Source organism: Triturus cristatus, chromosome 2_2 (assembly GCF_964204655.1).
Source record: "Triturus cristatus chromosome 2_2, aTriCri1.1, whole genome shotgun sequence".
In the NCBI taxonomy this organism is placed as follows: Eukaryota; Metazoa; Chordata; class Amphibia; order Caudata; family Salamandridae; genus Triturus; species Triturus cristatus.
The window spans coordinates 315,893,479-315,908,832 of NC_140582.1; the positions used below are offsets into that span (position 1 = coordinate 315,893,479).

Consider the following 15,354-nt stretch of genomic DNA (forward strand, 5'->3'; position numbering starts at 1 on the left):
AACTGGGGACACTCGTGACGGAGGTGTAGAAGACAAGGTCGGAGAGTAGTCCCGGACCGAGGACCTTGTGGAAGAAGACCAGGTGGGCGATCTGGTGTGTCGCCTCTTGTGGGGGCGTTCGCTGTGGTGAGCCCTGGACCGTGATTTGTGCTTTGTAGGAGATCTTGGCCTTCTGTGCGAAGAGGGACGGTCCCTGGATCGAGACCGGCGTGGAGAACGCGGCATTCGACTACCCTGAGGAGACTTGCTCCTGTGCGGAGAGATCCTGGAGGGAGAGTACGTGCGGGAATAGTCCAAGCCCGGACTTCTGCAGTCACCTGTGCCCATGCCGTCCAACCAGCGAGGAGAAAGCCCGAACTTCTCTGGTGCCTTAGGTGATCCTTCCGGAGAGATCTGCACGATATACAGACCTGGAGATGATGATCGATCTCCAGAAGATCTAGATCTGACTCCTCTCTCCGTGGCCACTGCAGCTGTATGCTTCGACGTCGAACCCATCGACGTCGATGACGTTTGTGTCGGTGCCAATTGCTGAGACTGGCGTTCAGTCCTCGACGGCGGTCTCGACGCCGATCGCCTACGGCGTTGTGGAGACATAGACATCGATCTTCGTCGCCGAACAGGTGCTTGAGGTCGCCCTGATGACTTTGACGTCGACCTTCCATGCCGTCGGCCTGGCAATCTCGACTTGGCGACTTCGACGTCGACCTTCCACGACGTCGACTTGGTGACTTAGTCGTCGACCTTTCGTGTCGCCGAGTGGGTGTTTGTCTTGACGTCTAACGACCCACTCGCGGCGAGACGTACGTCGCCGCATCTCGCGACGCCGACCCCCCTCGATGGAGGCGGAGAGTGTCTCGACGTCGACGGAAGCCTCGATGTCGACGGAGACAGTCCAGATCTTACCGGACTAACAGCCTTCGAGCCCGAAGGACTGCGCCTCGACGCCGACTTACTTCTTCGCGGCGGAGAATCTCGACGTCGAGATGAATCCCTAGACGCAGAAGACGTCCTCTGCTTCTTCGACAGTACCTTCGACGTCGACGGCGAATCTCCTGGAACCTTGGTCTTCCTGGAGTCAGGAAAGGTGGTGTGTCGCCGTTTTTGAGATTGTGAAGCTGAAGAAGGTGGTTTTGAAGATGAATGGTCGCCTTCACGACGGCTTCTCTCCTTCTCCAGCTGGGCATGTAGCTTAATGCGCTCTCTATCTCGCAGAGTGCGCTTGGAAAACTTCTGGCAGTGGGGGCACCGGTCAGGCTTGTGTGAAGTTGGCAAACACACAATACACACAGAGTGTGGATCCGCCAGTGCCATCTTATTGCCACAGGAAGGGCATTTCCTGAATAAAGCAGGCATTCTGACTGGAAAAAATATGGAATTCTTCAGGAAACCAGCAAAATACACCTTCAGGAGCCAGAAAATGTCGAAAATTCTTTAAAAATCTGAATGACCAAACTTTCAGTCAAAAAACTGAAGATCTCAAGCTCCAGGATCCTCGCAGAAGGAGCCGGAAAAAAGAACTGGCCCAACTGCCACCCGTGGTGCATCATGGGAGCAGGGGGTCTCCTGCAGGTCTTAAAGGCACGGTCCCCCTACTCTAATGCCTTAAAGGCAAGGTGTCAGTTTTCTTTGTTTCTTGATACTCTACTGCAGCCTACAGGCAAATTCCTGCAATTACAGGTTTGCTTTATGGCAATAAAGCATTGTTGTGTGACAATTGGCTTGGTGCTTCCTTTTTCCTTATGGGTTAGGGGGCACTACAATGCAAACCTATGTAATTTACAGCTTTGCCATATTTTAAACATTTTTAGGCTGCATGTATATGTTTTCACATATGCATATATACGTATTTTCTATATGCTCCGGGATCCCGCACGTGGGCGGGGATTATTCATAGATTATAACTATTGATGAGTATCCCCTGGATGAGAAGTATTGGGGCGCTAAATACTGGGTGATTTACTGCCCTCTTGTAATAGTCCCTCTTGCAATGCCACTGATTTGGGACAGAAGGGGAAGATATTAGTGCTGCAGAGTAAGCTTTAATAATCACATAATAAGCAAATTAGCATATTATAAAAGAAAGCTAATTATTTGTGCTATTAATTGAAATATGACTGCTTTAGAAATGTTGGCTACAAACGTTGAAATGATTTTTTGTAGGCATCTGCAGGGAGGAGAACATAACTTTAGGATTTACCTCAGAAAGTTCCTCTTTTAGCTTGTTATATTGCTCCACATCAAAGCTCTTTCTTCTAGCTGTCTTGTAGAAGTAGTTTAGCAATTGCCGATCCTTAATTTCAGGGTAGACATAATCCTAATGAGGAAAGCAAAAACAGAGCACTCTTCAGTATTTTTGTTAAATCGATGACAATTTAGAGTACCTCGAACTAATGTGTTATTTACTAAATTAATGTTGGCTTGTACAGCATTACTCTCCTTTTTGATGTTCCATTTTGGAATTTCCATATCTTCTGTAGTCTGTCCAATAGTCTTTATCCGGTCATAAAATTGACCATAAACACACAGATTTAAAAATACATGTATATCATATACATTTTCTAATTCATAGATCATTGAGAAAACTTCACATATTAATTAAAGCGAATTTAGATCATCAATAAATGTATACATTTAAAAGAAAAAGTATCAAATTACTTTATGAGCACCCATTATTTTTTTTGTTTAAATTTTTTTATTAGGGTTTTGCATACAACTTTCCACATTGAGTTTCAACTGATTTTACAGACTAATCGTTTCTATGCAACAATGTGATTTATCATTTCTGGGTACAATGGGTGGTTGCATTAATCACTTAGTCTTTTGAACCTCACGATATTACTAATACCATATGTCTCCTACTGAAGCGTTCCGATAGACCGTCATGTAAGTCGTCACAACTGTGCCTACTTGTCATGTGTTATCTAGGGTCAGCTCGGTCTCCCCTATACTGTCCGTGTAGCTCTTCCCTCATATCAGATATATTCGTCTATTTCGTGTAACTTGTGCATCGGTGTTTAAACTGCCGATGGGATCAACTTCGAACGGTGGGGAGGATAGGAAAAAGACCGTAGAAAGGAAGGAGAAACTGAACAGGGGTTTATGAGCACCCATGATGATTGGCATTCATTTAAAATTATTAACAATCTCATCAGGGGAGGAGGAGCCTAGCGCGCAACCAAGATGGCCGCGTAGGTGCGAGGCTCCCGAGGACCTCCGCAACCTCCTACATTTATCCTGTATTCATCCTGCCTCGGTTGAGGGGACTGTGTTGGTGAGCCTGAGCTGAGGTGGTACCCGTTTCCCGTTCTCAAATCGGACCTCGGGTGCCGGAGTGAGCACCGATTGAAGTTTGCGGCCTTCTCCTCGCCGGACCCCGGATTTGCGCTGGGGGGTGACCTGGTGGCAAAGTGAACAACAACGGCGGGCTGGGCCTGGCGAGTCGCGTACCCCGCACTTTCGCTTTCACTTTCGCACCCCCTCGCCTTCTCTGCGAGTGAGATCGCGGAGCTCTTTGTGTTGGTGTGGCCTCGCTGGGGGACCCTGCCTGCCTGCCGGCTGTGACACACCCTGCCGATCTGGGGTGGCCCCCCCCGGAGCTCGTGGCCCCCATTGCCTGCCCTCTACGGCGTCGCTGGTGCGAGTGTGAGAACTGTGGCGATGGCCACGAAACAAGATGGAGATCGATCAAAGACCAAGTCGACCCGGCGTGGCGCCGTACATCAGGCCAACATCATGGACCGCTATACCCTCCAGAAGGGATCTCCTGGCGGACCGCACAAGTCCTCTGAGGGCCCTTCTGATGCCCCGGACTTGCCCACGGATCTGACTCTGCAAGACGTCATGGGCGCCATTGCCGAGATGAAGGCCTCGGTGGGCCAGCGGTTCGATACCCTGGCACATAAGATCGACGCGGTCCTCGTGGATGTTGGCCTGGTGAGGGCTGATCTCTCCAAGACCAACGACCGGGTTGATTCTTTGGCCCAAACCGCATCGGGCCTCACGACTGAGGTGGCGGCCCTACAAACGGAGGTGCGCCGACTTCGTCAGGCGAGTGCACTTATGGATCGGCGCCTTGAGGATTCCGAGAGTCGGGCCCGGAGGAACAACATCCGCATCATCGGGGTACCCGAGGGACGGGAGGAAGCGGCGGCGGATCTATTTGTGGAAGACTTGATCGCTACCCATCTCCAGCCTCGGGGACTGAGTAAATTTTTTGCCGTGGAGAGGGCCCACAGAGTTCCCGGGGGAAGGCCGAAGGTCAGGGCCCCTCCGCGACCTCTCATTGCCCGGATTTTTAACTTTCGGGACAGGGACGCGATCTTGCAAGCCTCCAGACTGCAAGGGCCGATTAAGCTGGAAAATATGGAGGTGAACTTTTACCCTGATTTTACCCAAGCGGTCCAAAAGCAGAGACTGAGCTTCCTGGGCGTCAAGCGCCGACTTCCGGACATGAACCTAAAATATGCCATGCTCTTCCCGGCCAAGCTGCGAGTGGAGGTGGATGGTCGCACGCACTTTTTTGATCGTCCCGAAGCGGCCGGGGACTGGCTGGACGCTCTGTCTGGGGATCGGGATGGCGGGGGGGGGGGCGGCGGGAGGAGACGGCCCACTGGATCGGGACTGAGGGGTTGATATTGGTCCTCACTCTGGACGACTATGATGCCACTTTCGACCAAGCTTCTGTCTTTGTTCTTTCCTCTCCCATGGAGGTTGTGTGGGGTCTGGAAGGGGTACTCTTTCCTCCTCTAGGGGGTCTAGCTAGTTTCATTATATAGGGGCGACAGGCACACTGCAAGTTGGGGGGGCTGTCCGGGCTCATGCAGGGGTGCAGGGAGGGGGGAGTTTTGTTGGGGCGGGTGGGTTGGGGTGGGGTGTTGTTCGTTTACACCACAAGGCAAATGTATCATTGTGTTATCTCTAAAGTGCTCTCTGGGGGACGAGTGATGGCTTCTGTTTATGATGGGGGGTAGGGGACTGAGTTTGTTGTCCTGGAATGTTAATGGACTGGGGGACAGGATAAAACGAGGTGTGGTCCTGCAGTTCTTGAAGCGAATTTCGCCCGATATAGTTTTTCTGCAGGAGACACACCTCATTGGCAACTCCTTTCGTGCTATGAATCGACGGGGCTACCGCCTTGTGGCCCATTCGGGCTTCACGTCTGGTTCAAGGGGTGTGGGCATTATGGTTAAGAACTCGCTCCCGTTGGAGATTGATGAGGTGCTCCATGACGACAGGGGACGTTACACGGTTTTGGTGGGCAGAATGGAGGGCAGAGTGGTCGTTTTTGTGTCAGTATATGTCCCGCCGGGGCTGCAGACGACCACCTTTGCGGGCCTGGGGCGCCTACTCCTAGGCCTTCCGGAGGGGATTCTAGTGGTGGGGGGGGATTTTAATGCTGTGGTTTCCGGAACTGTGGACCGTCACCCCCCTAGGGATCTCCCCCGGGCCCAGGCGTGGTTGCCTGGCCTCTTGGATACCTTGGGGCTGGTGGATTGTTGGCGTTTGAAACATCCCACGCAGCTACAGTACACCTTCCATTCCGGGGCTCATGGTAGTCTCTCACGGCTAGATTATGTCCTGGTTCCGGCGGCTCATGTGGGGAGGGTGGGGGAGGTGAGCCATTTGGCACGGGGTATCTCGGACCACTCCCCGCTCTTGTTGCGCTTTGATATTCTTCCGAGGGGAGAGGGTAGGGTGGTCCCGATTAATCCCTGGTACCTGCGTGACCCCCACCATTCGCGCGGAGCTGGTTAAATCCCTTAAGCGCTACTTTGACGAGAATGTGGGGTCTGTGTCATCGGCGGTCTCACTGTGGGAGGCGTTCAAGACGGTACTCCGGGGAGAGGCCCTGTCCCTTATTTCCCACTCCCGGAAGCGCGAGCAGGAGGAGGTGACCCGTGTTGAAGCTGAGATAACCGAGTTGGAGGGTGATCTAGAATGTGGGGTGACGGATGATAAATTACATGTTCTCCGACTCAAGCAAGCGGCCTATAAGGCCCTCGTCACGGAGGCGGCCAGGGGCCTCAGTAGAGAGCAACAGGGGAGACTGTATGATGTGGGTGATAAGGCTGGTAAATTGATTGCGTGGCTGGACAAAAAGGAGAGAGCGAGTCGAGTTGTCCCTTTGATTGAGAAACAGAATGGTGTGTGTGTCACTGAACCGGAAGAAATTGTTTCTTGCTTTGCAGACTATTTCCGTGGGGTGTATTCCCCGGTGTCCTCCCGCTCTGAAGAAGATTCCCATGCCCTGCTCAGAGATATCGCGCTGCCTTCCCTTTCGGAGGAGGACAGAGTGTCGTTGGACGCCGCTCCAACTTCTGAAGAAATTGCCCTCGCCATACGCTCGGTCGCTTCCGGCAAGGCCATGGGTCCTAATGGTCTTCCCATCGAGTTGTATAAACTGCGACCGGATACGCTGGCACCACATCTCCGTGCTATGTTCCTTGCGGCCCACTCGACGGGTTCCCTCCCGCTAGACCAGCGTCTGGCTACAATTGTGGTTATCCACAAGGAGGGAAGGCCGCGGGACCGAGTCACATCCTATCGGCCCATTTCGCTATTGAATGCGGAGCCCAAAATTCTTGCCAAAGTGTTGGCCAATCGGCTGGTCGGCGTAGTGTGTGACTTGATTCACCAGGATCAGTCCGGCTTCATCCCCCATCGCAACACAGCGCTTAACCTGCGGCGTTTGCATGGGGTGCTCGCACGTGTCCCGTACATACGGGAGCCGGCCATCTTGGCGTCCTTGGACGCCACTATGGCGTTTGACACACTGGAATGGCCATATATTTGGGCGACGCTCGCGAAATTTGGGTTTGGCCCAGGGTTTATCAGTTGGGTTAAATTGTTGTACTCTGGCCCGCTGGCACAGGTGGTCGTGAACGGTAGAGTATCGGCTCCGTTCGAGCTGGGCAGAGGCACGCGGCAGGGCTGCCCGTTATCGCCGCTCCTTTTCGCGCTCGCCTTGGAGCCCCTGGCGGAGTGGCTGCGGTGGCATCCTTCTATCCGTGGTCTCCGCTGGACCCCCGAGTATGAGGACCGCGTATCCCTATACGCTGATGACATTCTCCTGTACCTGGCTTCCCCACGTAAATCACTGATAGTACTGGTTGATGTACTGCATTCATTTGGCCATAACTCCGGCCTTGTCATCAACTGGGCTAAATCGTGCGTGTATGTTCTCTCCGGGGAGGCTCCTATCCTTCCGCGGGGCTGTCCTATCCAGATCGCCCCGCGGGGATTTAGGTACCTGGGTGTCTTCATTACCCTGGACGCGGAGGCCCGATATAGTCAGAACTTGCTTCCCCCCCTCCAGCGCCTGAAGGAGGATGTCGCACGTTGGAGGCGCTTGCCGCTCTCGCCGCTCGGCCGGGCGGCATTGTTTAAGATGATGTCGCTGCCGCGTTTCCTGTACGCTCTGCAGAACACAATGGACGTCGTCCCGGCGCGCTACTTCCGCGAAGTGGAGAGTTTGCAGCGCCGCCTGTTCTGGGAAGGGAGACCGCGTATCGCCCTGGCGAAGCTGACGCTCCCGTGGTATGACGGGGGGATTGCCCTCCCGGATATCAAACGGTATTATTGGGCCTCCCAGCTGGCTGCGATTAATCACGGCCTGTACGGGCCCGCTCTCAACCCGGCCTTTGAAATGGATAAGATGTTATTGCGGGGTGGTGATTATAACCGAGCGCTTTACTCCAGCTCGCTCGACGCACGTCTGACGGGCCCCACGCGTGTCATGGTACGAGTGTGGCACGCGGCTAATGTAGCGATGGGGTGGAAAGATCGTTTGACCCGGGCGTCGCCACTATACACATCTGAGCAGTTGGGCACCCTGTGGACCTCGAAGGGCTTCGAGAAGTGGGACATGATAGGCATCAGCAGGGTGGGTGATCTCTGGACTAGGGGGGGATTCAAAACGTTCGAGATGCTGCAGACGGAATTCCAGTTGCAGGACAGGGAGTACTTTCGGTATATGCAGATCCGCCATGCGCTATGCTCCGTCTTCCCGGATGTTGCCTCCATCCCGGAGTATTCCCCTCTGGAGGACAGAGTGCTAGATGGACATGTACCGGAAAGCACGATTTCACTAATCTATAAAAAACGTATTAATGACCGCGCGGGATTGCTGACTAGCCTTCGTGAGGCATGGGTTGCCGATGGATTGGAGCTGGACGACGAGGACTGGGTCTCTGCGGTGGCCTCCCCGAAAGAGGTGGCCATACCGGCCCGCCTTCGCTTCGTCCAGCTCAAGATACTCCATAGGGTCTACGTCACGGGGCCAAGGCTACGGCGTATGGGCTATGCTGTAGACGGGCTGTGTAAGCGTGGGTGTGGTTCTTTGGGGACCTTTCTTCATATTTTGTGGGAATGCCCGGAGGTGGAGCGATTCTGGCGTGGTGTGCATGAGGTCCTGCGGGTGGTTACGCGTGTGTCGCTGCTGCCTGAAGCGAGGAGATGCCTTCTGAATGTGTGGGAACCAACTGACTACTCGGCGCCACAGACGTGGTGGGTGACTCTGGGATATATGGTGGCCAAACGCGACATTGCCCAACTGTGGGGTTCCCAGAGGTCGCCGACTGTCTCGGCCTGGAAGGACAACATGGACTGGTGCATGTTTCGGGAAAAGGTGGTGTATGTTGCGAGAGGTAAGCCTGGGACATGGGTGAAAGTATGGGGCCCCTGGAACGCCTACCGCGGGGGAATCTGTACCCCGCCGTTATTGCCCGATCCGTCTCCGGCCCCGTCCCCTTAGCCGGTTTATCGCCCCGGTACCGGGCACTGAGTCCACCTAGTCCCTGTCCTGACCTTTTCCCCCCCTTGATACTTCTATGGATTGGTAGGGTCCCCCTTCTAGGGGAGCACATGCTGCTGTTTCCGATTGTGGGTTGCCTTGTGGATTTGTTTTCTGTTGTTATTTATATAAAAAAGAAACCGTTATGTGGGGTCCGGATGGTGTGGCTACCAACGCTGCTAACTCCTGTGCGTTTCCCTTTGCCGCAGCATGCGCGCTATTGTTTGTACCATATGCTCCCTCTGTTTGCTAGCTGCCGGCCTGAAGGTTGTAGGCCCATCTTTGTATATTTTTTTAATTTTGTAATAAACGGTTTTAAAAAAAAAAAAAAAACAATCTCATCAGTTCTAAAAATATATATATTTTTATGAAGCATACCTCCTCCTCAATTTTATTGCAGACAAGATATAATTAAGGATAGAGAAACAAACTTTAGGAGAATTTAGATATTTTAAAAAGATCATCCCCTTTTGGTGCGATGTAAAGTGCTGGTGCTTTAAAAGTGGTCGTAAGAAACGTCTTCTCAAGCTGCTATATCAAGTGCAAAAAAGTATAAAATGCACTGTCGTTTGAGGTGAGGAATTATCACAAGGGCAAAACGGAAGGGATTCAAACCAGGAACCACAGTTAGGAAAAGAAACCAAATAATTAATTAAATGTAACCTGAGCCTTGTGAGATCAAATCTACGTTCAGGTTTTCTCACCCAGGTTAAATACTGCCCTATACAAGGGGTTGTAGAAATTGGCAAATAGGTAAGGACTGAATTTAAAAGGCTTGACCTTGCGATTCGAATCTCTTTATTCATCATAATAATTATTTCCTTAACTAAGGTCTTAGTTTGGGGCCCAATGGTATCTGGAAAATCACAAAGATTAATCAGGCCCATATCATTAAAGCTCTTCCTGACATATGTCAGCCACGGGATAGAGTATCTATTCTCCAAGTTCAGAAGGTCGCTCAAAATGTCTCTCGAGAAACCGGCTTGTGGGGTGCACCATATTTTAGCCCACAGTAACAGGGGGGGCCATTTTAACTCTATCTTCCAAATAGCCCATACCCAGTTCACTGTGGGAGATAAAACTTGGGGTCGATTTCAGGATGGCCAATAGCTGGCAAAGGAACTTATTTTCAAAGGCCTGCATTCTAGGTGGTGTTTCATGACCCCAACACGCCTGCTCCATATGTTCTACGGCCAGGCATTTAAATTTATACAGCTGGACTCCCTCTTTGATGGACTTGAGCCCCAGTTATTTTGAGAATCTAAAAATAGATTTGCACAATACTCCCCTTTTCTGTATTCTCTGGATGGTCATGCTGCTCCAAGACAAATTTGCTTCAAACAGAATACCTAAATAACTAAAATATGGAACCTTAGTGATCAATGTCTCGCCAGAAAAGAAAAATGTAGTTTTGGTGTTTTTTTGACCACAGGCTAAGATAAATGATTTGTGGCGATTTACTTTTAAACTCAGGTTTTTCATAAAACTATTAAAACCATTTAAGAGTTTCTGGTAGCCAATTGCAAGTTTGTGAGAATAAAACAGTGTCATCCGCATATAAAAGAACTGGGACCATTCGAGAGGCGATTCTTGGGTATCACTACTACAGGAACTCAGGTCTTTGTCTAAAGAATAAATATAGAATCAAAACAAAAAAGGTGCCATTATACAGCCCTGCCTAACCCCTCTGGCCACCTTTATAGGTAGTGTACAATCGCCTTGTTGGGTGTAGCAGACCTTAGTAGTAGTATCCCAGTGTAACCGCTTTATACGGTTCAGCAATGGAGTGTCCACCCCGGCTGCCTCCATCAGAGACCACGACTTTCCTCTATCCACCAAGTCAAAAGAATAGGATAGGTCCATAAACGCCATGTTAAATGAACCTATCCTGGCCTTGACGTACTTTTCTGAGATAAGGGACAAGTTCAGTGCCTGCTCGATGGTCCTCAGGCCTGGGCGGAAACCCTATTGAGCCTTTGAGAAGAAAGAATTATTTTCTGCCCAAACATACAACTTTTCCAAGATGACCCGCCCTAATCTTTTTTCTGTGGCATCTAACAAAGAAATGGGGCAATTCCTGTTCCCTTACTTAAATATAGGCACCAATGTGGACTCCCACCATATGTTCATTGGGGCCCCCTAAATAACTGCTTACAAAAAGATTAGTTACTAATAGGCCCGAGAATTCCAGTTTAGATTTTAAGATGTCAATGGGGACTCCATCAGGGCCTGGGGCCTTGCCCGGGGCAGTGCTCTAGATAACTTTAGTGACAGCTGTTAAATCAATAAATTCACTTAACCAGACATCTATTTCTTCTTCCACTAGGATTTATCGAGTTGGTCATCAGAGTTAAAATTTTTGAAGAAGTGACTTACCCACTCCTGTTCTAAAACAGGACATTCAATTCCAATTATAGTGGCCTCTGTGACGAAAGGTCAATTATATCCCAAAATATAATGTCTAAAATGGGGTAGTGAGGTTTCTACTGCGCAGAGTCAAATAGGTTAAGTCTTAACAAACAAATCCAAAATTTGCATCAAAAGGGAAATGTAAACAGCCACCACCCCACGCTGTTAATTGCAAGCAATTGCTAGAAGTCAAAACAAAAGTTCATTCCCTGAGCAATAATAACACAGTATCAGTATCAGTTTCACATCAGTGTTTGAATCAGAAAAAGTAGAAATGTCCAGTATCCATTCAAGATCTTTATTTTTCAATTCTCGTGGTTGCTCACGGAGGACTTGTTAAACCACAAGTTTCATTCTTGAATCATACAGCCTATATGATTCAAGAATGGAACTTGTGGTTTAACAAGTCCTCCGTGAGCAACCACGAGAATTGAAAAATAAAGATCTTGAATGGATACTAGACATTTCTACTTTTTCTGAACTTCTGATTCAAACACTGATGTGAAACTGATACAGATACTGTGTTATTATTGCTCAGGGAATGAACTTTTGTTTATATCCTAAAAGAACCTACTGTCTTTTAGATGGGCCTCTTGTGTTAGATCTTCCCAAGCTTTGTCTCTGATTTCCCTTTTCCTGGTTTCTAGTGCTTTTTTATCATGGTTGATCTTACTCCATCTGTATTACGCTGGATTATGTTGCTGGCCTTTTAAGGCTGAAGTGCAATCCAAATTTAACCAAGGGTGCTGTATATAGTCATTGGGTGGCCTGATGTTTGTTAATATTCGGGCAGCTGTCTCACAAATTGCTATGCAGCTATCTTGGATCTTACTAGGGTCAGCATCAGGGGAAAGATATTGAAAAATGTCCTGGCTAGCTTCTGTTACCAAATCTTCAAAGAATTTGCAAGGATCAATATGATCCCATTTTATCCGTACTCCCTGGTTGGTAGAAAAGTAAACCGGGAGATCTAGTGGGTCACTGGAGCCCGCACGCAGCTAGATATCAAAACTTAAAATGATTGGGTTGTGATCACGATATAGTAAGGGGCGCACCTTGTAATTTAATAATTACTGTATGAGATCTTTAGAAAATAATGCAATCATGTGCCCTTACCTCTACCTACAAATATGGGTATGTAGGTAATATTTAATTGTTAAAGTCAGAGGAAAATGACATATTATTTATAAGAATGATTAGGTTTAGTGCATCCCATGTGTGTAAAATGGCTTGCCTCTTCCCTTTATCAACCGGCAGCTCCACATTTACAATTGTTACTAAACATACATTGCTCAATGTTGAAATCGCCAACCCATATGATTGGAATATAACACCCCTTATGACTCAAATGGCTTTCCAATATTTCCCCCAGTTCTTCTATAATGCCCACTGGTTGCATTGAAAAGTAATTAAAATAAAGATTAACCAAAATAACATTAACTAAATCAGGGGTCCAAATCTGTAAAATCAAGTTACATTGCTTGACCTCTAATACTCTGATGGTGAGATTCAAAAATATGACCGATATAAAAACAGCCAGGCCCCTCCCTGCTGGTGATGGAATTGCCGGGGAGCAATACGATTTAAAACCATCAATATGCACTGACAGCATACTAGATCAAATGTCGGTATAAGGGATACACAAACCTCATTGGTCAGCTGCTGATAGATCCCTGCAATGTTCCATGATGTAACTAGTAACCTCTGACCCAGCTTTCATTTAGATGCGGTAGTAGTTTGATTTATCATTTAATGGGGTCACAAGTTATATCCAAGGCTGCACAATTGTGACATCCCTCTATTGCAGGGAGTCAGTCATTTTCAGTAAGGCTAGAGAGCACTTCAAAGCAATGAGATAGAGCTAAAAGGTGGGCCAAGGCATGGCCAGGGACGAACCTCAAATTTGGATAGGATGCCATATCAACTTTTGTGGTTGGAGGGCGGTAAAAATATCCTAGTGGATGGGCCCTGACATGTTGGGTAAAAGGGATAACAGAATTCAAGCATGTCAAGAGATAATGCACCAGCCCTGGGTCTCTATAATCTAAGACCACACAGTCGCCTCGAGTGGTCTTTCTTAAGGGGGCTCAACCAGTTCACTCTACGGGCCATATTCATTTTGTCCACCAAATCAAAATGGCAACGAGCATTAACCGTTAACCAGTATGCTGCTTCTCTAGTCAAATTCTGCAATATTCTTTTCTGAGAACATCGTTCCACATTCACGCGAGTCAAAACAAATTTGTAAGAAATTCACTTTCCCTCAACTTACTCAGTCCTTTTAGTAGCAAACGGTACAGGCTGTCTCATATGTAAATCAATAAATGATGGGTCCGGTATCATTCAGACCACTGATCTTTACAATATCACTGGAAAGTAGTTTTTAGACCTACTGTCAGTCTTTGAGCCCAGGTTTAATAATCGATCCAACCTAATAAGTTCCACTAAACTGTTATTGCCATCACTAATTCCGGGCGATACTGAAGACCCTAATCTGCTCTAAATCCTTGGAAAGTCACCAGATCAATGCATCTTCCTCCTTTCTTTTGAATCTTTGTTGACAAAGAGTTACCCAATTCCCCAAGTATAACTACACTCTCAATAATTATACAGATCAGTCAATCAAAAGCTTCTTGTCTCAATCAATTGTGACCTCTGACATTCGGAGCACCATTTAAATTAGCAAAAGAACAATCACAATGACTGACCATACATTCTTCTTGGGGTACTTCACAATGTAGGCAGATTGCTGGTTGAGTGTTAATACATAAATGTTAATGTCATTATTTGGAACAAATCACTACTAAAACCCAAATTCAAATATTTATCCCAACAGTCCAAAGGTGTGATCACCAGAGTATAGTATAGCTAGCTTCAGAACACACTGATTACTATTTGACAGATTACATTCGATGGTGATCCAAAAGAGGATTTGCATTAATGAACTCTTAGATGCAAAGGAAGAATTTCTCTTATTGGGTTATAAAATCAAAAGCATTTGGTGTTCTGGGTCAGATGTCTGGCTTCTTGGCTGAAGTTGATTGGAAATGCTAAATACGTGGTACAATTGTTTCTGCAGGATACAAAATCAAAGTACTTATTGGATACAAAGAACATTGTTGCCCTAAACTAATCTTTTTACCCTGAATTTCACAACATAGAAGGGTTGTTGCGTTAGGAGTCTCACCACACATATCACGTTACACCATCTGGCTCAAATGGTATCTAGGCTGTCTCAAAGGTTTTCCCAAAACAAATCCACAGCTCTATCTCAATAGATTCATTGATCCCCACCACTATGAAATAATTCTATCTAGAAAGGCCTTCTACATCCTTATTCTTATGTGCACCTGTCACATTAGCCACCCTATGGGAGACATCAGCTTTCAAATACTTAGGGGCCGATTACAATGGCGGAGAGACCGCCCCGACAGGCTGTCAGTGGCAGTCGCTCCGCCATTGTAACCAACTTTACCGCCCGCCATATTATGATGGCAGGAGGATGTGTGGCAGTCCTAAAGACAGCCCGCCATGCATCCAACAGGCTCCTTGAGCCCGCCGGTGTGGCGGAGGGGCTTCTAGTCCCTACAATGCGGGCGATGCCTACCAGGCACCGCCGTAGGGATTACGATGTCCCTTTCCGCCAGCTGTTTCATGGCGGGCTACCCACCATGAAAAGGCTAGCGGAAAGAGGCATTGGGAGCCGATAGTGGGCCCCCTGGTTATGGGTGTTGGGGGGCACCTATGGTGCCCCCTACATATCTCTGTACCATGAGGCAGGCACCACATGGTGCCTGCCACGTAATGCAGGGATATGGAACTTGTTCCATTTTTTGCATTGCGGCGGGTGCTGCAGCCAGCAGCAGCCGCTGCAATGTAAAATATAGGCATTGCGACCGGCGTGGTGGCGGTCGCATTGTAATGCCTACTATGGGAACGTCAACAGCATGTCGGACGGTCCCAATCCCCGATACGATGGCGGATGGACTGAAGTCTGTCCGCCATTGTAATCTACCCCTGAGTGCAGTCTTTAGAAACGCTATTTCTATTTTATGCTGAGATTTGTTTACTTTCTGAATGAGTGGATCCACTTTCAGAGCCCCCTTATCGGTGCCCACCTTTAATTTACTGTACACAAAGAGAGGTACTAT

General features: G+C 48.5%; 1 protein-coding gene across 1 annotated transcript in view; it reads right to left on the minus strand.

The window, feature by feature from the left end:
* MCUB (mitochondrial calcium uniporter dominant negative subunit beta) overlaps positions 1-15,354 on the minus strand; it is a 419,698-nt gene that overhangs the window by 38,425 nt on the left and 365,919 nt on the right. Inside the window, exon 7 of the mRNA XM_085641372.1 lies at positions 2,201-2,317. Coding sequence (XP_085497498.1) covers positions 2,201-2,317 — 117 coding nt within the window. The remainder of the gene's footprint in view (positions 1-2,200; positions 2,318-15,354) is intronic.